Here is a 25261-nt window from a genome sequence, read left to right as displayed (position 1 = left end):
TGAACAATTCCTTCTCATACAAAGGTATTGTCCTTTAGGTATCCCCTTTTGAGTGCTACCAGATGGACTTTGGACTTACTAACAAAACCAGCGTCTTTGGGGGGAGGGGAGACTACATGGACCGCACGGCAGACCTGATGGCTGATTGGTGGAGCAAGAGTCAACCGTGGCTTCTGTCTGCTGTTTTACTAATCAGCACACAGTCAGACAGAGCTAGCTGCAGCTGAGAGGAATGAAGCACCCGTTCACCCAACAGAACGGTAGAAAGCTGTGGGAGTGCTTTTTGTCCGCTGCGGAAAACTGCAGCACTTAACCGGTCTGCTAGCAGGCTGGCCTCCTGGGATGACGTTTCATCCCATGTGACTGCTGGAGCCAATCACAGGCTGTAGTGGCAGTCACAAGGGATGAAGCCTCAACCCAGGATGCCGGCCCTTTGACGTCATCCAGGCCAACCTCCTGGGATGAGGTTTCATCCCATGTGACCACCGCTATAGCCTGTGATTGGCTCCAGCGGTCACATGGGATGAAATGTCATCCCAGGAGGCCTGTCTGGAGGAACACCCAGACTCCTTGGGTAAGTAGAAGAGTTTTAATTTTTTTTGCAGAGTTGCGTTTTTTTGCAGCAGAATCGCTGCAAACCCGCCGCAGAAAAATGCAACAACTGCTGTTTGTCGCGGGTTTCACCTCTCCATTGAATTCAATTGGGAAAACGCGCAACAAATAAGCAGTGTTTACGCAAATTCAATTGAGATGCTGTGGAATAAAATTCCTTACCGCGGGTCAATTTCTGTTAGTTTTTTCCGCTCAGTATTTACGCAGCGTGTGGATGAGATTTGTTTTCTCACATCCACTTTGCTGCTACAGTATTTGCTGCAGATTTTCCACAACAAATTCCGTTGCGGAAAATCCACAGTATTTACGCAACGTGTGAACTGATAGGGGGCTGAGCACTAAAAGGGCCTAGGGCAGCAGGAGCTCTAAATGCGGCCCTACTTATACCATCAGTTGTGCTTCACCTCAGGTCATGTCACAGCTGATATAGTGAGCAGGTTATGACCGTTGAACAAAGACTGAACTAATTCTGCCAGGATACAAAGGCATGGATTGCAAAAGTAATACAAACTATGCAGACTCACTAGGACAGTTCTAGAAACCATACAAAGTCAATTAACATTTTGTTTTAACACATACACACATATATATATATATATACACATATATATATACACACACACACACACACACATACACACACACACAAAAGCAGAGCACAAATACTACATACAGTGCCAGATCCCATAAACAAACTCATATTAATATTACACGACCAAACAAAAGCTAGTTCATTCATAGAAAAGAGACTACTTATTATTCTTCATACCTTGTTGCTCACAATAAAGAAAAACTTCAGTTGCAACATCCTTTAGCAAATATTAGCTCAGCCAGAAATAATGTAAATCCTGAAATCTAATTTGTAGGCCTCATGCATACGACTCTGCAGTATTTACTGACCATACATACTGCACAGCTGAGCCGCGGACTGTCACCACGGGCTGTGTTCACATTATGAAGTATAGGAGCACGGTCCGTAAATGCAAAAATAGAACGTCCCTTTTTTTTGCAGGTCATTTCTACGGCCCGGTCACACACCCGTAAATATACGGGAAGGTGTCAATGGCCGATAGAAATGAATGGTTCAGTATTGTATCCGCAATTACGGATCCGTAAACTGCGGATAAAAATTACGGTTGTGTGCAGGAGGCTTAAAGAGGCTCTGTCACCACATTAGAAGTGCCCTATCTCCTACATAATGTGATCGGCGCTGTAATGTAGATAAGTGTTTATTTTGAGCAAGTTATGCACAATTTTAGATTTATGCCAATTAGTTTCTTAATAGACAACTGGGCGTATTTTTACATTTTTACCAACTAGGCGTTGTAAAGAGAAGTCTATGATGCTGACAAATCCACGTCATACACTTCTCTCCATTCATTTATAGCAGTATCTCGCGAGATCACGTGTGATGTCATTCACAGAAACTTTACTTATGTGTCGGGAGTTTGAATAGACATCGTGTCCTGGCTGGTGGCAATGTCTATGCACTCTCAAGACACTTCGGTAAAGTCAACGTGGGAGTATGTGACTGCACAGCGATCTCCAGAGTGTTGCGAGTACTGCTAAAAATGAATGGAGAGAAGTGTATGACGCAGATTGGTCAGCGTCATACACTTCTATTTACAACAAACCTACAAGGAGGACAAACATAAACCCCCTCTTCCACTTGTTCAAAATATAATCACAGTGATGATCAAAAGTAAGCAAGGAGGAAAGGCGCATATAGGTCCGATATGTGGTCATTGGTAATGACTCATCATTGATAACAACCTAAAAAGGAGTCAATATACAAATAGTTACTATAAAACGTATACATTTTATGGTGTACAAATACATAAAAGGTATTACATAAAAAAGTTAGAGATGATAGCGACCACAGTGTGTGAAGATGGAAACCAGACCGCATAAGTCTGAAATTATAATATGCATGTAATACCCCAGCCAATCAGATTAATTCCCAATATCCACAGTTTTAAACGTGCCCTGAAAACACATCTATTTAGACAGGCCTATAACATTCCCTAATTTGACTCCTTTCCATGGCCCTCCTTTTAGATTAGTCATCAGAATAAGATTCCCTCACACTCCTTCTCTTCATGTCCGTCATATACGGATACTGGCTGGTGATGGCTCATGCAGCTTTATGTTACCACCCCATGTGTATAAAAATGGCTGGACTATTGTACAGAACAAACACTGTTACACTTTGTGTCTCCCTTATTTCCTCATAGATTGTAAGCTCCTCTGGTTTGATTTGTAAAGAACCTTTGTCACTATGTAATGTCGGATATTGTTTGTTTCATGTTCCCTCTAAATTGTAAAGTGCTGCGTAATATGTTGGCGCTATATAAATAAAGATTATTATTAATACATATATGGCAAGAAACGATATAGATGTATATATACAAAATGTATATAAAAGCTTTACTTGAAATACTGATAGGGGATTCACTTATGTGATAGCTCAGGTAAAGCTCACAAACATATGATGACGTGTTGGTAGCACATGTCAGGCCATCACCCACCAAACACAAGGTATGGTAGGTGAAGTGGCAGGACAATGCCAGTCACATGAACACAGAGGCACAAAATACAACATATCCTGAATATCCAATAACACTCTTACCCATAGCACAGTGTCCGGCTGTCTGGCGTCACACCCCAACGCACGTTTCGGCGGAAGCCTTCGTCTGGGGTCTAGCTTTTATGTATTTGTACACAAAATGTATACTTCTCTTTAACCCCTTCCCGACATCCGCCGTATATATACGGCGCTGTCGGGAGGTGCTTCCCGCAAAGCGCCGTATATATACGGCGCAGTGATGGTGCGGGCTCAGGAGCAGGGCCGGCACCATCACCGCGGGGTGACAGCTGTATTATACAGCTGGCACCCTCCTGTAACTGCCAGGACCGGAGCTATTCTCCGATCCGGCAGATTAACCCCTCAGATGCTGCGCTCAATAGAGCCCAGCATTTGATAGGTTTTCACCCGATCGGCAACCCAGTGATGCAATCGCTGGGTTGCTGTGGCAATCGGACGCCAGAAAATGGCGTCCGAGTCTGCCTTGTACGGGAGCCGATGAGGACCCGGCTGCGGCGTGTCCTCATAGGCTTGCTGTCAGTGAATAACTGACAGCGCTAATACACTGCACTACGTATGTAGTGCAGTGTATTAGAGTAGCGATCGGGGCATCAGGCCCTCATGTCCCCTAGTGGGACAAGTAAAAAAAGTAAAAAAAAAGTTAATAAAAATGTGGTAAAACAATAAAAACACACACATTTCAAATAAAAATAAAGCTAAACTGACTTTTTTCCCATAGTAAGTCTTTTATTATGGGAAAAACCGTAAAAATCAAAAAAACTATACATAATTGGTATCGCCGCGTCCGTAACGACCCAAACTACAAAACTATTATGTAATTTATCCCGCACGGTGAACGCGGTAAAAAAAAAAAACATGAAAAACAGCGCCAGAATCTTTGTTTTTAGGTCACGTCTCCTTCCAAAAAATGCTATAAAAAGTGATCAAAAAGTCACATTTACTCCAAAATAGTACTAATAAAAAACGACAATCCGTCCCGCAAAAAATAATCCCTGACACCGCTTTGTGCACGCAAAAATAATAAAGTTATGGGTCTTAGAATATGGCGACACAGAAAACAAATGATTTTATAAAAAAAGTGATTTTATTGTGCAAAAGCCGCAATACATAAAAAAAACTATATAAATTTGGTATCGCCGTAATCGTATCGACCCGCAGAATAAAGCTAACATGTAATTTAGGGCGCACTGTGGATGCCGATAAAAAAACCAATAAAAAACTATTCCAGAATTGCTTGTTTTTGGTAATTTCCTTTACCAAAAAATGAAATAAAAAGTGATCAAAAAGTCGTATGTGTTCTAAAATGGTACCAATAAAATCTACAGCCCGTCTCGCAAAAAACAAGCCCGCACAGCGCTCAATCTACTGAAAAATAAAAAAGTTATGGCACTAGTAATGCGGTGATGAAAAAACATCTCAATGCGCAGGCCTGAGGGGAACATTCCTTCAGTTTCAGGGCCCCAGGATTTAGGAACTAGGAAAGGGAAGGGACATAGCACATCCGCTGGAAGCGAGGGCGCCCGTATTATACCAGTGCAAAACTTTACCAGTAATATTTCCCAAACTACGGAGAGAAAGTCCCCAAAAGGTGCAGTGTAAAGAGTGTTACAAAAGGGGGATAAGAAAGAAAACCGTTTATCAGTGTGACACCGACCTGTGCATAACGGATCGCTTCACATCGTAACACACACCTATGGATAATTGTATTATTTACCCCATTATTATACCCTCTTATTATGCCCTGATATACTCCGCACAGATTACATATACCCTGATGTTCTCCGCACAGATTACATATACCCCTGATATACTCCGCACAGATTACATATGCCCCCACATTATAAACGGAAATACCAGCAAAACCCCAAACAGAACTATTACCAAGCAAAATCCATGCTCAAAATGGCGGTCTTTCCCTTCTTAGCCCTACAGTGTGCCCAAACAGCAATTTATGGCCACAAGTAAGGCATTACCATACCCGGGAGAACCCGCTTAACAATTTTATGGGGTAAGATTCTCTAGGGGCACAACATCTTGTGCGGTGAATGGGCAGATCAGTGGAGAAATTGCAATTTTCACTTTGCACAATCCACTGCGTATTCATTTCTGAAAAACACCTGTGGAGTCTAAATTCTCACTACATCCCTTGATAAATGCCTTTAGGGGTGTAGTTTCTAAAACGGGGTCACTTTTGTTTGGTACATCAGTGGTTTTGCCAATGCAACATGGCGTCCGCAAACCATTCCAGCAAAATCTACGCTCCAAAAGATAAATACCGCTCCTTTTCTTCTGAATGCTCCCGTATACGTAAACAGCCGATTATAACCACATATGGGGCGTTACTGTACTCGGGAGAAATTACTTTACAAATGTTGGGGTGCTTTTTCTTCTCTATTCCTTGCAAAAATGAAATCTAAAACGACATCTTGTTTGAAAAAAAAAATTATTTTTCATTTTCATGGCTTAATTCTAATTAATTCAGCAAAAAACCTTTGGGATCAAAATGTTCACTATACCCCTAGATGATTCCTCAGGGGGTGCAGTTTCCCAAATGGAGTCACTTTTGGGGTGTTTCCACTGTACTAGTACTACAGGGGCTCAGCAAATATGACATGACACCCAGAAACCATTCCAAAATCCAAATGGTGCTCCTTCCATTCTGAGCCCTACCGTGTGTCCAAACAGATGTTTGTGACCACATGTGGGGTATTGTTTTACTCGGGAGAAGTTGCTTTACAAATGTTGCGGTGCTTTTTCTCCTTCAGTCCTTGTGGAAATGAAAAAAAAATACCTAAACCTACATTTTCTTTGAAAAAATTTAGATTTTCATTTTTACGGCCTACTTACAATAAGTTCTGTAAAAAAACTGGCTGGTCAAAATGCTTGCTACAGCCCTAGATAATTTCCTCATGGGGTGTAGTTTCCAAAATGGGGTCACTTGTTGGGGGTTTTCACTGTTTTGTCCCCTCAGGAGCTTTGCAAATGCGACATGGCCTCCGCAAACCATTCCTGCTAAATTTGAGTTCCAAAAGCCAAATGGCGCTCTTTCCCTTCTCAGCCTCGCTGTGTGTCCAAACAGCCGTTTATGACCACATGTGGGGTATTGTTTTACTCGGGAGAAATTTCTTTACAAATTCTGCGGTGCTTTTTCTCCTTTAGTCCTTGTGGAAATGAAAAAAAAATTAGCTAAACCTACATTTTATTTGAAAAAATTTAGATTTTCATTTTCACAGCCTACTTGCAATAATTTCTTCAAAAAACCTGTGGGGTCAAAATGCTCACTATACCCCTAGATAATTTCCACAAGGGGTATAGTTTCCAAAATGGGGTCACTTGTTGGGGGTTTCCACTGTTTTGTCCCCTCAGGGGCTTTGCAAATGTGACATGGCCTCCGCAAACCATTCCTGCTAAATTTGAGCTCCAAGAGCCAAATGGCGCTCTTTCATTTCTAAGCCCTGCCGTGTGTCCAAACAGCCGTTTATTACCACATGTGGGGTATTGTTTTACTCGGGAGAAATTGCTCTACAAATGTTGTTGTGCTTTTTCTACTTTAGTTCACTTGGAAATGAAAAAAAATTAGCTAAACCTACATTTTATTTGAAAAAATGTAGATTTTCATTTTCATGGCCTAGTTCCAAAAATTTTTGCAAAAAAACTGGCCGGTCAAAATGCTTGCTACACCCCTAGATAAATTCCTCGAGGAGTATAGTTTCCAAAATAGGGTCACTTGTTAGGGGTTTCCACTGTTTTAGTTCCACTAGACCTGTTCAAAGCGGATATGGTGCCTAAAATATATTCTAATAAAAAGGAGGCCCAAAATCCACTAGGTGTTCCTTTGCTTCGGAGACCGGTGCTTCAGTCCATTAGCGCACTAGGGCCATATGTGGGATATTTCTTAAAACTGCAGAACCTGGGCAATAAATATTGAGTTGCATTTCTTGGGTAAAACATTCCGTGGTACAAAAAAAATGGATTCAAAATGAATTTCTGGAAAAAAATAATGAACTTTGTAAATTTCACCTCTACTTTGCCTTAATTCCTGCGCAACGTCTAAAGGGTTAAGAAACTTTCTAAATGCTGTTTTGAATACTTTGATGGGTGCAGTTTTTAAAATGGGGTGACTTATTGGGGGTTTCTAATATCTAAGGACCTCAAAGCCACTTCACAACTAAACTGGCCCCTGTAAAAATAGCATTTTGACATTTTCTTGAAAATGTGAGAAATTGCTGCAAAAGTTCTAAGCCTTGTAACGTCCTAGAAAAATAAAATGATGATCAAAATACGATGCCAATATAAAGTAGACATATGGGGGATGTTAGTTAGCAACATTTTTGTGTGGTATAACTGCCTGTCTTACAAGCAGATACATTTAAATTGAGAAAAATGCTAATTTTTGCAATTTTTCGCTAAATTTTGGTGTTTTTCACAATTAAATACTAAATGTATCGGGCAAATTTTGCCAGTAACATAAAGTCCAATGTGTCACGAGAAAACAATCTCAGAATCGCTTGGATAGGTAAAAGCATTCCGGAGTTATTACCACAAAGTGAAACATGTCAGATTTGAAAAATGAGGCTCTGTCAGGAAGGTCAAAAGTGGCCAAAAAGAGGGAAGGGGTTAAAAAGGCCAGTTGTCCATTAAGAAACTAAATTAGCATAAATATAAAATTGTGCATAACTTGCTCAAAATTGATTGTTTTTCAAAATAAAAACCACTGTTATCTACATTACAGCGCCGATCACATTATGTAGGCGATAGGGCACTTATAATCTGGTGACAGAGCCTCTAAGTATAATGCAGTTTATATTTGGCTGCAGGCTTCAATTACATCAACATATATCATCAGCAATAATTGATTTATGAATGAAAACAGCACTGAATGAAATGTTAAACAAAAACGTAAAGTATTTGTAGAATAGAAAGCAAAATAATATAACTGCCTCAGGGCCCTGTCACACGAGCGTGAATCTCGTCCGTGTGCTGCACATGGAAACCACGCACAGCACACGGACGCATTGATTTTAATGGGGCCATTCACACATGCGTGAGTTTTCACGCAGCGAGAGTCCACTGCGTGAAACGCACTGCATATCCTATATTGGTGCGCTTTCACGCACCTACGCGCCCATTAAAGTCAATGGGTGCATGAAAACAACAAACAGCACATGGATGCACATCAGTGTGCGGTGCGTGATTTGGGCATCAATTCTATTTTTTAAAAAAAGTGCTTTGCGAGTGCGTGAAAAACGCATGCCACTTGCAAAGCACACGGATGAATAACGCAACACACACACACCAGATTTATGAGCGTTTTTCACACTCATAAATCTGACACGCTCGTGTGAATGTAGCCTTAGGGTCAGTTAACAAGGCGGGTTGTGTGTGGCAGGTCCCGCCGCAAAATCCGCCGCGGAATTATTCCTACCGTCAGCAGGAAGATTCCTCCTCTCATTGACTTCAATGGGATGTTTGGGTGGAATCCGCCCAAAGATTGAGCAGGACGCTTCAGGCTCTCAAATGAATGGGAGGTGGAATTTTGTGGCGGAATCCGTCACAAAAATTCTGATGTGGGGATGGAGCCTCACACGTGAATTGTGGAATACATGGCTGTGTTTGTCAGCTCACTTTAGTTAGATGGGTTTTCAATCTATGTATGACTGGCATGAGTCCAACCCCTGGGACCACCACAGATCAGCAGAACGAAGGTGCTCTCTCCTTCACGGTTAAGCCAGGCACAGGGTCGTACATACAAGTGTATCTGTGCCTGGTAATGAATCTCAGCACTGTTCAGCCCCATTCACTTGAACTGCAGTACCAGGCTTCGTCACACCCGTATGTAAAAAACTGCCCCTGGATAAACAGTGAAGGGGCTGTGGCACCCCTTTATTCCGTTGATTGTGTTGGTCTCGAACCCCACTGATCATGCATTGATGACATGTCCTAGGCATAGTCCATCAAGACCTGAAAAATCCCTTTAACATGTACCTCCATGCATTCAAGGGTCACATGAGCAATTATAAAAATATTTTTCAAAGAGTGTAGCATTTAGGTGATATTTATCTAGCCCAAACAGTCAAACCTGGTAACCAGTCGATGTAATATCAGCAAGCATGGTCACCCCATAAGCACAGGTAGAGGAATTGGTTACCAATGAAGTCGCACACTGCAGCAGTTTGGTGCTAGACATCATTTAAAGGCGATATAATAACAACATTTCCATTCAGTCAGGTTAGGAACTTTATGGGCATTTGTTCTTGAGGTTTGGAACCTCCCAGAAATTCTCCAGTACTTATAGGCTGCCTTTGTTCCAACGTTAGCTTGACCTATCTGCGGCATTTGTGTTTCATTTTTCCCTATTGACTTCAATAGGTAAAAAAAAACAAAAACATGGCAGAGATACATGAAAAACCTAAATTGCTTTTTCCGGTGTAGTATTGCAATCATGTATTCCCGTGGAAGCATTTCTAGGAAAAATTTGTGAGAATTGCTTCTTTCAAAAATATCTTGGCTGCGATCACATCAAATCTTTAGCAAAAGTCATATTCAGTTTTTAATGTGCACTTTGTGCCACAAAACGTGAACTTGGCCTTCCAGTACCCCAGTATTTTACGGCTGCTGACTCTACACTATCAGGCACTTCCAGATAAATGATCTTTGGGAATTTAGTGAACATGACGGACTAGCACGATTTCTAGACTGACACAGAGCTACATTAAAGGAGTTTCACTGCTTTTTTATTCAGTCCTTGGCTTAGAATTTGCAGATCAAAGAAGTATTACTCGGAGCATTACCATCACATGATGATTCATCAACTCATCGGAAGAAAATCTAATTAGGATCAGTTAGCCTACATTCTTAGACTAGGCCTCTAAGCCTGAAGATGCAGCTTTCATTTCACAGAGGACACGCACGGCTCTAGAGCCGGGGGCCTGGGGAAAGGATTTAAAAGGGTTCGTATGGGAAAGTTTATATGCCAGAAAAGAAACGTCTTCAGAAGCAAAGTGAAATTTAAAAAAACAGCAATAATAACCTGCATACATAACATTGTATGCAATATTATTACTGTAATAAAACAATGTAAATCCTGCTAATATTTGTGTCCGTACATCTGAAACTACCTCCGTGGCTTCATCATACCTCCCAACATTTCCCATGACCAGAGAGAGACACATGCAACGCAGTGTATTCCCCACAATTACATCAGATCCAAAAGGGCAGAGGATTCCTTTATTAGCCATGAAATCCAAGTTTTTTGGGGGGGCTTTTGTGGGGGGGGGGGGGGGGGGTCTATGACAAACATGTCCATGATCCACTTTTTTATGAATGTTCGCCAATTATTATTTTATACATTAATAGAATAAAATCTACTTATCTGCTATACAAACATATGCAACAAACCGCAATAACTCAGTAGATACCTATAGGGTATGTGCTATCACAACTAGGAACGAGGAACTAGTCGGGACAGAAGGTTTATATTTACTAGACAGAGAAAATGATAAGGCTGGGTTCACACAACCTATTTTCAGACGTAATAGAGGAGTTTTATGCCACGAATTACGTCTGAAAAAAGGCTCCAATACGTCGGCAAACATCTGTCCATTACTTTCAATGGGTTTGCCGATGTACTGTGCCGACGACCTGTCATTTTACGCGTCGCTGTCAAAAGACGGCGCGTAAAAATACAGCCTCGTCAAAAGAAGAAGCGCAGGACACTTCTTGGGACGTAATTGCAGCCGTTTTTCATTGACTCCAATGAAGTACAGCTCCAAATTACGTCCGTAAAAGACGCCCCGCAAAATCCGACTACATGCAATTACATCTGAAATTCAGCAGCGGTTTTCTCTTGAAAACAGCTCCGTAATTTCACTGCAGACATAATTGCAGTTATCGTGTGCACATACCCTTGAGCTCGAAGAACATTAATAAATGATGCCTCCATTTAAAATCTTTTAATTAGTTATTTGGTTGTTGCATATGTAACAGGGATTGTAAGATTGTAACAAATACTAGCGGTCGGCAACCTTTGGCACTCTAGTTGTTGTGAAACTACAATCCCCAGCATGCCCCGACAGCCTTTGGCTAGAATAATAAAGCCTTTGGCTGTCAGCGCACACTGGGAGTTGTAGTTTTACAACAGCTGGAGTGATGTAGGTTGTTGACCCCTGTACTAGATAAATCTTCCAATAAGAATTCCGATAATATGAAATGCTCGGCAGCATCTATTATACATACAGTGCGGTTAAAACGTATTTGCCCCTCACCCGATTTCTTCTATTTTTGCTAATTTGTCACACTTAAAATGTTTCAGATCCTCCAATGAATTCAAATATAAGATAAAGGCAATACGAGAAAACACAAAATGAAGCTTTTAAATTATTCAATTTATTAAGAATAAAGATTTATATAAAACCTACATCACTCCTGTAATCAAAAGTTTGCGATAACTTGCGATGTGTCAAATCACAGTGGAGCAATTTAAGCCCTATCTTCTTTGCACAATTATTTTCTTTCGGCTACATTGGAGGGTTTTTGAGCTTGAACTGCCTGTTTAAAATCTTGCCACAGCATCTCAATGAGATTTATGACGAGACTTTGACTCGGCCACTCCAAAACCTTAATTTTGTTGCTTTTGAGACATTCAGAGGTGGACTTACTTGTGCGCTTCTGATGATTGTCCGGCTGCATAACCCATCTGAGGTTAAGCTTTAGGTCACGAACTGACGGGCAGACACTCTCCTTCAGCATTTTCTGATCGAGAACAGAATTCATGGTTTTAGCAATTATGACAAGTCGTCCAGGTCCGGCAGTAGGAAAGCAGCCTTAGACCATCACACTACCACCACTATGTTTGACTGTTGTTATGATGTGCTGATGGTGGAATGTGGGGTTAGCTTTACAACAGATGTAACAATGCCCGTGTCTTCCAAAAAGTTCCACCCTAGAGTCATCAGTCCTCAGATTATTAAAGTCTTGGAGGTCATCTAATTTTTCGCCAAATGTGATACGAGATTTTGTGTTCTTTTGGTCAGCAGTGGTTTGCACCTCGCAACTCTCCTTTGGGTGCAATTTTTTACCCAGTGTCTTTATTATTGATGAATTGTGTACATTGACCTTAACCGAGTGCTGAAGTTCTTTAGATGTTCGTTTGGGTACTTTTGTGACCTCTTGGATGTGTTGTCGATGCGTGCTTGGTGATATTTTGGTAGGCCATTTACTCCTGGGAAGGTTCACCAATGTTCCAAGTTTTCTCCATTTGTGAATAATGGATCTCACGGTGGTTGGCTGGAGTCCCTGGGCCTAAGCAATGGCTTTGTAACCCTTGTTCCAGGCCGGTAGATTTCAATGACTTTGTTTTGCATCTGTATTTGAATATCTTTAGAACAAGACATCGGTTTCTTTTTTTGAAACCCTATAGCCTGCTTCACATTACCAAACAGGTTCTATTTAAAAAGGTTATCCCACAAAGTGTCTTAAAGGGGAAGGTGTCATGAATTTTCTTTTTTTTATCAAATTGCTTTTAATATGGTATTAACAAATTTTATTTATTTGTGTTCTCATGTTCTACTTTTTACTGTGTTTTTTACTTTTACTTCTCTATGGGGGCTGCCATTTTTTTTTCATCTCTGTATGTGTCGTTTAACGACACATACAGAGATGGAATACGGCACATACAACCCCATAGAGAATGCGAATGGGACCCGTTCCATTCTCTGCAGCGTACGCAGTCTATGTGGGAACCGCGCATGCTTCTCACTAGCCAGAATAAGGTAGGGGTGATTGTGTGAGGACACTAGAGAGTGTGTCTACCCCAAATTTGCAGCATAAAGCAATGAGGTTGCTTTACCACATTGACCATGCTGCAATTTTGGGACCTGCTCCCTCTAGCGGCCAGCACATGGAAATGTTATAAATTAGAATCTAATTTAATTTATAGTATTTACGGACTTGTGAAAAAATTAAAACAATGTGTAATCACTTAAATAATAATTGTTTAACAAAAAAAATAAAATAATTCTAGCGACACATTCCCTGTAAGGTCCTACTGCACGGCCCGATATAGGCCGTGAAAACGATCGCCAATGAACGAGGCAGTTCTTTTCTTGTTTGCTCCTTTTTCATGGAGAAATTATTGGTTATATATGGGGACTACGATCATGATTATGTTGATACGATCGTTCGTTCCCATACATTTCTATCATGTCAGAAGCACATTTCCGTTTACACAGGGAGACGTGCTGCCGACAACAATATTATTTTCGGTATTTAAAACGATATATTCAGCTGATGAACGAGCTCGTTCATCAGCTGATCGTTGCCCTGTCTACTCAGGGCAATGATCCGGAACGAGCGTTCGGTCTACGCTCGTTTGCCTGATAATTGGCCAGTCGACTGCGCTACTGATTCCGTCAGTAAAACGGAAACCTGCTGGAACGGTGACAGACGTAAACCATTAGCAGTGTTTCCGTCACCATTGATATCAATGGTGATGTAAACGGAAGTTGTGGTTTCCGTTTGACTTTCCGTTGCGGGGTTGCACGACGGAAACCACCGACGGAACGGAAAGCGAACGCTGATGTGAGCAGGCCCTTAGATTCAACATGTCTGGCAATACTCATGCCTGGTTTGGACTAGTGATATTGAACCCAATTGTCCATAGAATTTGGTAAACTGGTTGATTTAGTAGCTAAAAGGGGCAATTACTTTTTAACATGGGGCTACAAAGCATTTTTCCTTCAATAAATGAAATTCTCATTTAAAAACAGCATTGTGTGTTTACTTAGGTTATCTTTGTCTAATATTAAAAAATATATATATTAAAAGTAGTTTAGATGATCTGAAAGATTCAAGTGTGACAAATATGCAAAAATAGAAGAAGAAATTGGGAAGGGCCAAATACTTTTTCCCAGCACTGTACACACCTAGGTTCTGTTCACCACAAATTTAGGCTAAGTTCACATGTGCGTTGTAATGTCAGTTTTTCTGTTCAGTCATAAGAGCAGAAAAACGCAATTGAAGCTGTGACAGATCAGTCACACGACAGACACTAACGGCTTGACTGATAAGGGCTTTTCCACTCGTAACGCAATTGCTGCAGAAAATTTCTGCAGCAATTCCGCGGAAATTAGCAGGATTTCCGCTGCGGAAAAACCGCACCATTTCCTGCAGAAAACGGTGCAGAGTTTTCTGTGTTTTTCTCAATGCTGGGAGATGGTGCAATCTCCTCGGAAAAACGCAACAAGTCAGTGCACTTTCCGAAAAATATGCACCGTAGGTCAATTTCTGGTCGGAAATTTTACGCAGTGCGTGGATGTTAAATCTCACCCACTTTGCTGCTACTGTATTCTGCTGAGTATTTCCCACAATCCGCAATTCCGGATGGAAAATATGCAGCAATTGCGCTACGTGTGGACAAGCTCTGACACTCTGATGCAATGATTTGTTAATACAGAGTTTTTTGCAGGCAGAAAATTCTGCCTCAAAATTCCGTCCGGGATTTTGAGGCAGATTTTGATCTGACTGCACGCCGTTTGCTTCGTTTTACACGGTGGTTTTCGCCCGCAGCCACTGAGCGACGCGGGCAAAAAACGCCACGAAATACGCTTTCTCTGCCTTCCATTGATGTCAATAGGACAGCATATAGTGATGACAGTTCCGCTTTAAGTAAGGGTCCTGACGTCAATCCAATTCAGAATTCGTGGTTAAAGATCAAAATAGCTGTTCACTCAGTATCCAAGCAACTTGATGGAGCTGTAATTGCCAAAGTATTGGCTTGAAGGAGGGAGAAATCATTTACTTTGTGTGATTGATAATTGGAAAGAACGTAGAAGTTTTCATTAAAGCACCGTTCTCTGCTGGCCAGTGAAAAAAAAAAAAAGTCCAATTAAAATCTATTGAATCAATGTTGTTATACAATGCCTAGTCTGAACAGGAGTTAATATTTAACATTTCGCTGCTATGGTTAAAAAAAACACAAACAAGACATATGCAAAAACCAGGTGGCTCTCCGGAATGAAGTTTCCCATTAAAGTCAATCTGTCAAACTCTGCAACAAAACCACTACCGAAAACGCGCCATAAAAGCCTCAAATCCGCTCAGCTTTTTAATAACGCATGTGTTTTACAGGCAGATTTTACTCTGTGTGAACATACTATAAGGCCGGGTTCCCACAAGTTAGATATGCTGCGTAAAAATCACACAGCGCATCTGACCTGGAGCCTGCTGGACCTTCTGTCAGAAAAACCGCATCACACACTGGTGTGGTTTTTTGGCTGGAATTTCGGCTGCAGAATGCAGCGCTGGCGAAAAATGAAAGAACGTTCACATTTATCCCCCTCCCTCTTCCCTGTGCATTGTCCGGCCTCCTGGGATGACGTTGCAGACCATGTGACACTGCAGACTTCAGGAAGATGTAGAGTTCTGAGTATGATTTATTTGAATTTTTTCCAGAGTTGCGATTTTTTGCTGCGATTCTGCCGAAAAAGTCGCAACACTTGGCATTCTGTTGCGAGTTTTGCATCCCCATTGAATTCTATGGGGAAAATTCGCAATGGAAAATCAACGAAAACGCAATATAGATTGACATGCTGCGGAATTAAATTCCGCATCGCAGGTCAATTTCTTAATGTTTACGCTGCGTGTCTTTCCGCAGCGTGGGCATGAGATTTTCTAAATCTCATCCACTGTGCTGCTACTGTAAACGCTGCGGAATTTCTGCAAAGAATTCTGTTGCTGAAATTCTGCAGCGTTTCCACTACGTGGGAACCTGACCTAAAGATCCAGCTTGCGATTAGGACGACGCTTTTGGGATGTGAATGATTTTTTACAATTTCCCAGTTGACATTGGAGGCCGGTCATTGCTATGCTAAACCTACTGCTGTACATACCTCAATAAGACCGACAACACAACATTTTAACATCAGAATCATTTGAATAACGATAGCAGCAATTGTTACAACCTGAAAAGCATTGCTTCAGGTCATTAGGGTGTATTTACATGAATCGGTTCAGTGGATGCGATTTTAGCAAAATCCGAGAGAAAAAAATCATGGCATGCTCCATCGGACTCTGCTCCCCCTTCATTCCGGTCACTGATCGTATTGTGAGTCGCCGACACAGCTGTAGCGGCGATTCACAGTATTACAACCTTCTCCCATTGAAGTGAATGGGAGAAGGCTGTAATCCTGTGAACCGCCGCTACTGCTGTGTCGGCTATTCACAGTACGAGAAGTGACTGGAAAGAAGGGGATGCATCGCTTATACGAGCACTGTGGCCCCTACTAAGCAGCTGATTGTCGGAGGTCCCAGCAGTCTGTCCCCGAGCGATCAGCCATCAATTTTTAGGGACTGGAAAACCCCTTTAAGGGTATGTGCACACGTAAACTGCATTTACGTCTGAAATTACGGAGCTGTTTTCAGGAGAAAACAGCTCCGTAATTTCAGACGTAATTGCTTGTACTCGCATTTTGCGAGGCGTCATTGACGGCCGTAATTTAGAGCTGTTCTTCATTGAATTCAATGAAAAACGGCTCAAATTACGTCTGAAAGTGCCCTGCACTTCTTTGACGAGGCAGTCATTTTACGCGTCGTCGTTTGACAGCTGTCAAACGATGACGCTTAAATTACAGGTCGTCGGCACAGTACGTCGGCAAACCCATTCAGATGAATGGCCAGATGTTTGCCGACGTATTGGAGCCCTACTTTCAGGTTCGTGTGAACCCAGCCTAAAGGTGCATTTACAGAAGACATTTTTGGGTGAGCAGTAAAAACCGCATCAGAAATTGTGGGAAAGCCTGAATACTACTTTTGTTACCTATTTTGTTACCTTTTGTTACCTATAGGTTCACTTTTAAGAATTTCGCTAGAGGCAAGTCCTCCTATAGATATAAGCGCAAAAGTATACCAGCTATTAAAGTGCTATTCTAGGAGGCCTTCATAGATCTATCTCGGATAGACCTGAAACAATGACCCCCCCTAACCTCCTGGTGTAATAGTAGAATGGCAAATCTACAGTGAAGACTCTGTTCACATTGCATTTGAGCCATTAGTTGGAGGTACATCCCCGCGCCTCTATTAAATAGCTTAGTCAACTACACTATTCCATGCAGAAAAGAGAAAAAAAAAAAAAAAAAGGATGCAGACACAAACCTCCCCGACATATGCTAAACAGACACTCTCTTGGCATTGAATGGGTCAATAGGGCACTATGGATACGTTCACCACGTTGGCCGGGAGCTTTCGACGAACCTACATCGCAGTGTGAACATAGCCTAACACAGACATTGGCATTGTAACAATGCCATTGAGGGCAAAAGAAAGATAGCTGACCAGCATAGGGAACTGTATTGGCTGAAAATAATGGTTGTCAAACAGCATTTTTTTACCTGCAGTATAGGATATTTCTTGCTCATTTTTGGATTTCACTCGAAATGCTCTTCAATGTTTAGTGTAACAGAAATAAATATATGCTGCAAAACCTTAGAAATGGTGTATAAAGCGATTGTAGGCAATGCTGCTTTATTTGCATGGGTTCTCTCACAGGCAGCAGTCTTGAAAAGAACTATTGAACGCCCAATTCCCTCTATTCAGCTTCAGTGAATTGTCAGCAGCTTACTGTGCCCATTATGGTCCGGACTGTGCTGAATACAAATGTCGGCTAGAAAAGCTGCCGCACCCCAAAAGATAATATACACACAATGACAGCAAATAAATAGGATATTCTCAAGCAAAAATACAAGAATGTGCGCAGTAACAGGCACAAGTATAGATCCGTCTTCTTAATAACAGAAGAACGGTCACACCTATAGGAGTAAAGAAGTGTGCGAAATTCCTAGAATTCAGTGCATACCCAGTGGGGCAGCTGTACTAATGTAATTACGCCAGCAAGTAGCATTTGGGCTACTCTTCTTTTGACCGCAATATAAGATTGCTACAATTTTGCAAAACACCCCCATGTTCTCTGTCTTCAGTGCCGGCGCCACCGCTCATTAGTGCAGCGCCAGCCACATCACCTCATGCTGACCATGCACGCACACTTGTTGTCAGGTGCGGGGCAATGACTATTACACAGCTGCAGCCCTGCTCTAACAGCAGAGATCTTAGAAACCTCTGATCGCCGCCGCCATTCCCTTAAATGTTGCGATCAAAACAGACCGCAGCATTCCAGGGGAAAATGACAAGTCGGATACCCCTTGGATTGCGTCACAGGGAATCCCTGTGATGCGATCGAGAATCATACCATATATGGACAGATAGCCCAGGGTCCATTGAAGGACCCCAGGGCTGTCTGACCGTATTTCCTGTTAGGGCATACTTAAGTATATCCAAACAACTGCCTGTGTACTATCCGTACACAGGCTAATGACTGAGAAACACGAGTCCTGCCTGTCTCTGACACGCAGGATCAACCTGTAATCGATCACATCTAAGTTTGGAAAAAGTTATAGAATCTGTTCCACATAAAATAGCTAAAATCCGACCAAAAACCACAATGTATTTCTTTACTGTCTAATAGCTGTGTGGTTGTCATCTGTACCACTATCGTCCCAACTTCCCTATAAGTAAGCCCTGCCCTAAAGTGGATCTGTCAGATATTCATGCTGCTGCCTGTCTGAGGGCAGCATGAAGTAGTGATTATTGGACTTGAGCCTTGCATTGCCGGACGCATGCCGCAACTATAAAGTGTCAATTCTACTAAACTACGCCACATAAGTGACAGCATGTCACTTATGTGGTGTAGTTTAGGAGAATTTACACTTCATAGTTGCGGCATGCGTCCGGCAATGCAAGGCTCCAGTCAAATAATATTAATTTTTTCACATTTCAGCCGCCGATCGGCACATTTTTCTCTATGTGCGGTAATAGGGAGAAATGTGTCAATCAGCGGCTGGGAGGGGAATATATGATTATTATTGGACTCAAGCCTTGCATCGCCGGACACGTGCCAAAACCATAAAGTGTAAATTCTCCCAAACTACGGCACACAAGTAATGGACAGATGAAATCAGCGTGTCACTACTGCAAGCTGCCCTCAGACAGGGCAGCATAAATATCTGACCGTTCCGCTTTAAAGGAACGCTCCTTGTAAAACATATATACTGCGTTACGCCGAATGCATTGGCTGGAGGGGGGAGGTCCACGACAGAGGGATTTTCTCTTTGGCGCTCTTGGAATCCCTGTGTCACGCACCCGCTTCTAGGCAAAGCACAAAGGAGGGAATTTATTAATACTGGCAATTTTTTTTTTGCAATGGCTACAAAAGGGATAAATTAAAAAAAAGCAGTACTTACCTATCTTTTCCCCCGGCAATTTAGCGCTGACACTACAGCAGCACTTCCAGTGATTGTTTACATGCATGTAGCATGTGACCGCTGCAGCCAATCAGATTACAATCACCAGAAGTGCAGCCTGAGCGTCAGTGCTTGATCGCCAGGGAAAAGGATAGGTAAGTACTGCTTTTATGGGATTATATTGCAGTATATAATATGAAGAAATTATGGCCCACATTTACTAATGCTGTCTAATAGTTAGACAGCGTAAACGTTAGTTTATCACAATGGCGCATGCTATATGATCATTTTGCCGCGTCTTGACCTGTTCGACACGATTCTCTTCCTTATACCACTTCTGTACCTGTAATTTTGATAATTTTCGGCCACTTTCTAGACCCACTAGTAGATCTACCACTAGCTACATTGCAATTCAACAACACTTGTAATCTTTGACAGCCCTGTACTTACTACAAAGTACTGACCATCACCATCCATAGGAGAATGTTAATGTAAAGCTCCACCCTTTGGACTACTTTAATGATTACAATAGGGGACTGCATAGATAGCAACTCCCTACTATAATAGCAATACTCCCTGTGACCTGCCCGTGTCCTCTTCAGCGTACAGGCACCATACAAGACAGACAGTCATCTGCAACTTCCTGATAGAGAGATATATATATATATATATATATATATATATATATATAACCAGTATGGCAATAGCAGGGAATATGGAATCACCACTGCATATAATAAGGTATTGATTCTGCTAGTAACATTATATTGGGGGAATTTATGCAATTCCTATATATATATATATATATATATATATATATATATATATATTCATCATAGTAAGTCCAAACCAAGATGTCACTTTAGATCCTCCACAAACTGACAAGCGTAGATCCTGATGTGAGATAAATGATAGAAAGTGATCACATTTACACACTACAATAATTGTAATATTCTGCTGTAGATATTTCATGGACATTAAGAAAAAAAAAAAAGTAGGAATTTGAAAAAAAAAGGCTGAGAAATCAGTGATATTAATGCTGCAATTACTGGATGAGTCATATAATGGGGCTGCATGGAGGAAACAACACATAGGACTGCCAGCCTGGACTGTGGCACCAAGGAGCAGATACTATACCCACAGTGCGGATATGGGCAGCAGCAACAAGCCCAAGGGGACAGGAATGCATAAAAGTAGTCAAGAGCCTGTGCAATGAGCAGAGGGAAAGTGAGGAAAGTCTGTGCAGCCATAGTGGGACTTTACTAGTCTTCCTATGCCGGTCTTACCTGATAGCCAGCAGCCAGAGGAAGTCTCCTCCACAGCTCCGCAAGTATAGGCATCCTTCAGACACAAAGCAGCCCCTTCACCGAGCTTTTAGCGATCGCCCTCCGCTCATGTCACAAGTTCCCAGCTCCAACTCGCCGCGGTTGTGTATGAGGCGCTTCACTTCCTCCCTGCCACTTCTCACAGAGCCACCTCCCTCCACTCCTCGCAGCTGCAGGCGCCACCTCCTCCGCTAGGGGGCGCAGCTCAAGTACGCTGTGTACACATAATCGTGACATTCGCTGCTGCTTGTGTGTACAAGACCAAGATTAAAATAAGAATTCTGCCTCATAGGTGCGGTGTTCTTCCTGCCAACTTTGATCATTTCTTCTTTAACCCCTTAATGACCAGGCCTGAGAAGGCCTTGACCAGCTACATTTTTTTTCCTGCGCAGTGAACGTAGGAAAAACCAATTATCTGCATTGTTTTCTTTTGTTTATTTTTTTCTCCCGTTCACGCTTCAAGCTAAATAACCTATTAAATTAATTATTCAAGTTATTACGGTCGTGTAGATACCTAATATGTGTAGGTTTTTTTGTTTTATGTACTGTAGGGCAATAAAATATATTTAATGCAAAATAATACATTTTTTGGGACATTTTTTTTTCTTTTATTTAAAAAAAAATCCCATTAAGGGATAACTTTATTTGAAACTTTAGTTTTTTACTTATAATGTATTCGCATACTCTTGTATACTAATACATTGTACTGTGACACTATGACACAGGCTTCTGTTAGGGCAGCACAAAGTGTGCCTTAACAGCAGGCAAACTGAACAGACAGCTCTGGGGTCCTTTCTAGGTCCCCAGGGCTGTCTGCAGAGGGATTCCCCGCTCTGGGTTCCCAGTAACGCAACCAAAGAGGGGAGTTCCCTTTGATAATGGTGATCAAAGGGTTAAACAGTGTTAAACAGCTGGGGTCGGAATCTTTTCCGATCCCAGTTGTGTTCAGGAGGCTGCGCTAAGTTCAGGAGCGCTCATTAGCCTCTTCTACAGCAGCGACAAAAGACGGTGGGCGGTCGTTAAGGAGTTAAAAAACTTTGACAGACATTGGCATGAGGTGGACAGGCAATATATTCTATTTGTGGTGCGGTAAGAGCATACTATAGAAGCGTCATACATAGCATGCTTTTTGAGCACTCTAGAAGATGATGTTAAAGAGTAATTATGATGTGGACTACCAGGGCAGATGAGAAAGCTGTGCCCTACGGTACTGTGACTCCTGCTTTGGCCCCCTGCACATGGGACGGAAATGCTGCGCAATTGCTGTCCGGAATGCGTGTTGAGATGCTGCTGATTGAAAATCTGCACGGCAATTTCCGCATGTGTTTTCTGCAATTTTTTTCCACAGCGCGTGAATGAGATTTGTGCAAATCTCATCCACCCTGCTGCTACTGTAATACGTTGCGGAATTGCCGCACAGACATTCTGCAGCATTTCTATCCCATGTGCAGGAGGCCTTACCCCTTCAGATAATTCTATAGGACATTACATACTTAAATGACTCTTGTTTAGGCTTCATGCACACGAACGTAAAAACGGCCGTAATTACGGGCCCATAGACTTCTATTGGCCACGGGTACCTTCCCGTTTGCTTACAGGAAGGTGCCCTGGCCGTTGAGAAATATACAGGGTGGGCCATTTATATGGATACACCTAAATAAAATGGGAATGGTTGGTGATATTAACTTCCTGCTTGTGGCACATTAGTATATGGGAGGGGGGAAACTTTTCAAGCTGGGTGTTGACCATGGCGGCCATTTTGAAGTCGGCCATTTTGTATCCAACTTTAGTTTTTTCAATGGGAAGAGGGTCATGTGACACATCAAACTTATCGAGAATTTCACAAGAAAAACAATGGTGTGCTTGGTTTTAACGTTACTTTATTCTTTCATGAGTTATTTACAAGTTTCTGACCACTTATAAAATGTGTTCAAAGTGCTGCCCATTGTGTTGGATATTCCACAGCCAAAAATGCAACATTTCCCAATTGTTGCAGATTTTCACTTCCCAGACCAAATGGGAAAAATCTGCAACAAGCGCACAACAGTGTTAGGCCTCGTTTACACGTGCGTGATATACGTGCGTGCGACGCGCGTGCTTTTCACGCGGGTCGTACGCACCTATATTACTCTATGGGGCAGTGCAGACAGTCCGTGAGTTTTGCTCAGCGTGAGTGCGCTGAAAAAACTCACGACATGTCTTATCTTTGTGTGCTGTTCGCGCATCACGCACCCATTGAAGTCAATGGGTGCGTGAAAACCATGCATGCCGCACGGAAGCACTTCTGTGCGAACTGCGTGATTCGCACAACAGCTGTCAAACTCTGAATGTAAACAGAAAAGCACCACGTGCTTTTCTGTTTACAAACATCCAAACGGAGTGTCATAATGATGGCGGCTGCGCGAAAATAACGCAGCCGCGCATCATACACTGATGACACACGCAGCTGTTAAGTGCCTTTTGCTCACGCAAAACGCAGCGTTTTTTGCGTGCGTAAAATGCACACGCTCGTGTAAATCAGGCCTTAAACCTCATCTACTTAACTGCTAAAGTCAATGGGTTCTGTCGGGCGTTGTTGGTTTCAGTTATGCAACAAATCCGGCACTTCCAATTTTCCTGTTAGGGTATGTTCACATGCCCTATTTACGGACATAATTCAGGCGTTTTACACCTCGAATTACGCTTGAAAAAACGGCTCCAAACATCTGCCCATTGAATCCAATGGGTCTTACGGTATTCTGTGCAGACGGCCTTTTTTTTTTTACGCGCCGCTGTCAAAAGACGGCGCGTCAAAAGACGCCCGCCTCAAAGAAGTGCATGTCACTTCTTGGGACGTAATTGGAGCCATTTTTCATTGACTCCAATGAAAACCAGCTCCAATTACCCAGAACTCCCTGCTTCTTCCTCCAGTCCGGGCTCCTGGGATAACGTTTCAGCCCATGTGACCGCTGCAGCCAATCACAGGCTGCAGCGGTCACATGGACTGCCGCGTCATCCATGGAGGTCAGACTGAATGTCAAAAGAGGGACGTGTCACCAAGACAACGGCCAGGGTACGTATGAACTTCTTTTACTTACAATAGCTGCGTTCCACTGCGGAAACTCTGCCCGAAAGGGCTGCCCCTTCTTTCTATCCAGCACTGATAGAGAGAAGGGGCTGCTGATTAGTGCAGAGAAAATGGGTCAGTAAATACGGGTGGAATACTGGTGACAACGGACCCGTATTTATGGGCACGGGTCCGTAAATACTGGTGGAATACGTGTCGAATACGTGTGACAAAGGACCCGTATTTACGCCAGTATTTACGGGAGGAAAAAAATAAGTTTGTGTGCATGAGGCCTTACATAGTTAGTACAATTTGTAATGTAATACTTTTTTTTTTATCCATAGGAACGACGTGACAATGGAATGTCCTTTTTTATTGTTATGTCCTGGTGCACAGTTCCCCTTTTCTTACAGTGAACTTTGTGGCCACACAAGACGCTGTCCTTATTGACATACAGAGGAACAATGAAAGACCGGCGCTATCATGTTATATTCAAAACACCTGCTTCAATGTCTTTCCTGTCACAAAGTCCATAGCTGCCAGCTGTTCTGCTTTCTCTCCCACTGTTCAGTGAATGCTGCGATCCAGCAACACAGATTTCTTAATATCCTCCAACCCCCTCTCCTTTGAAGTTGCAGGCAAGAAAAGAGCTCGGTCCAACCTAGACCAACAGTGCTACAGCCGCAGCATGAGAGGGAGAAGCTGAACATGTCAATCAGGGGAGTGAGTGCAGATGAGTGTTTCAGGCCACATAAAAGGCTTATGATTATTTTGGTCTCCACTCTGTCTCCGCGTGTTTTCCTCCTTATATAAAACAAAATAAAAAAAATCACATTCCCCCATCATTCTGCACTCAATACTCTAAAATGACAAAGTAAAAACTGAATTTTACACATTTTTGAAAATTTATTAAAAGTGAAAAACCCTTTGCTATAGCACTTGAAATTTAGCTCTGGGGGCCTCCCATTTCTCTTGATCATATTTGAAATGTTTCTTCACCTTGATTGGAGTCCACCTGTGGTAAATTCATTTGATTGGACATGATTTGGAAAGACACACCCCTGTCTATACAAGGTCTCACGGCTGACAATGCATATCAGAGCAAAAACCAAGCCATGAGGAAAGAACTGCCTGTAGAACTCAGATACAGGATTGTGTGGAGGCACAGATCTAGAGAAGGGTACAAAAAAGTTTCTGCTGCACTGAAAGTCCCCAAGAACACAGTGGCCTCCATAATTCCTAAATGGAAGAAGTTTGGAACAACCAGGACTCTTCCGAGATGGCCTCCCCACCAAAAGTAATCAGGGGAGAAGGGTCGGTGTGAGCGGTAACCAATAACCCAATGGTCACTCTGGTTGAGCTCTAAAGATCCTGTGGGCAGAAG

The 25261-nt window shown here is 42.3% G+C and overlaps 1 protein-coding gene across 1 annotated transcript in view; it reads right to left on the bottom strand.

Moving 5' to 3' along the window:
* MCUB (mitochondrial calcium uniporter dominant negative subunit beta) overlaps nucleotides 1-20978 on the bottom strand; it is an 89720-nt gene extending 68742 nt beyond the window's left edge. The window contains exon 1 of the mRNA XM_075849724.1: nucleotides 20793-20978. Within this exon, the coding sequence (XP_075705839.1) occupies nucleotides 20793-20846 (54 nt within the window). The 5' untranslated portion in view covers nucleotides 20847-20978. The remainder of the gene's footprint in view (nucleotides 1-20792) is intronic.
* Nucleotides 20979-25261: the final 4283 nt, after the last annotated feature.

Source organism: Rhinoderma darwinii, chromosome 1 (assembly GCF_050947455.1).
Source record: "Rhinoderma darwinii isolate aRhiDar2 chromosome 1, aRhiDar2.hap1, whole genome shotgun sequence".
In the NCBI taxonomy this organism is placed as follows: Eukaryota; Metazoa; Chordata; class Amphibia; order Anura; family Rhinodermatidae; genus Rhinoderma; species Rhinoderma darwinii.
This window is presented reverse-complemented; position numbering and strand designations above follow the sequence as displayed.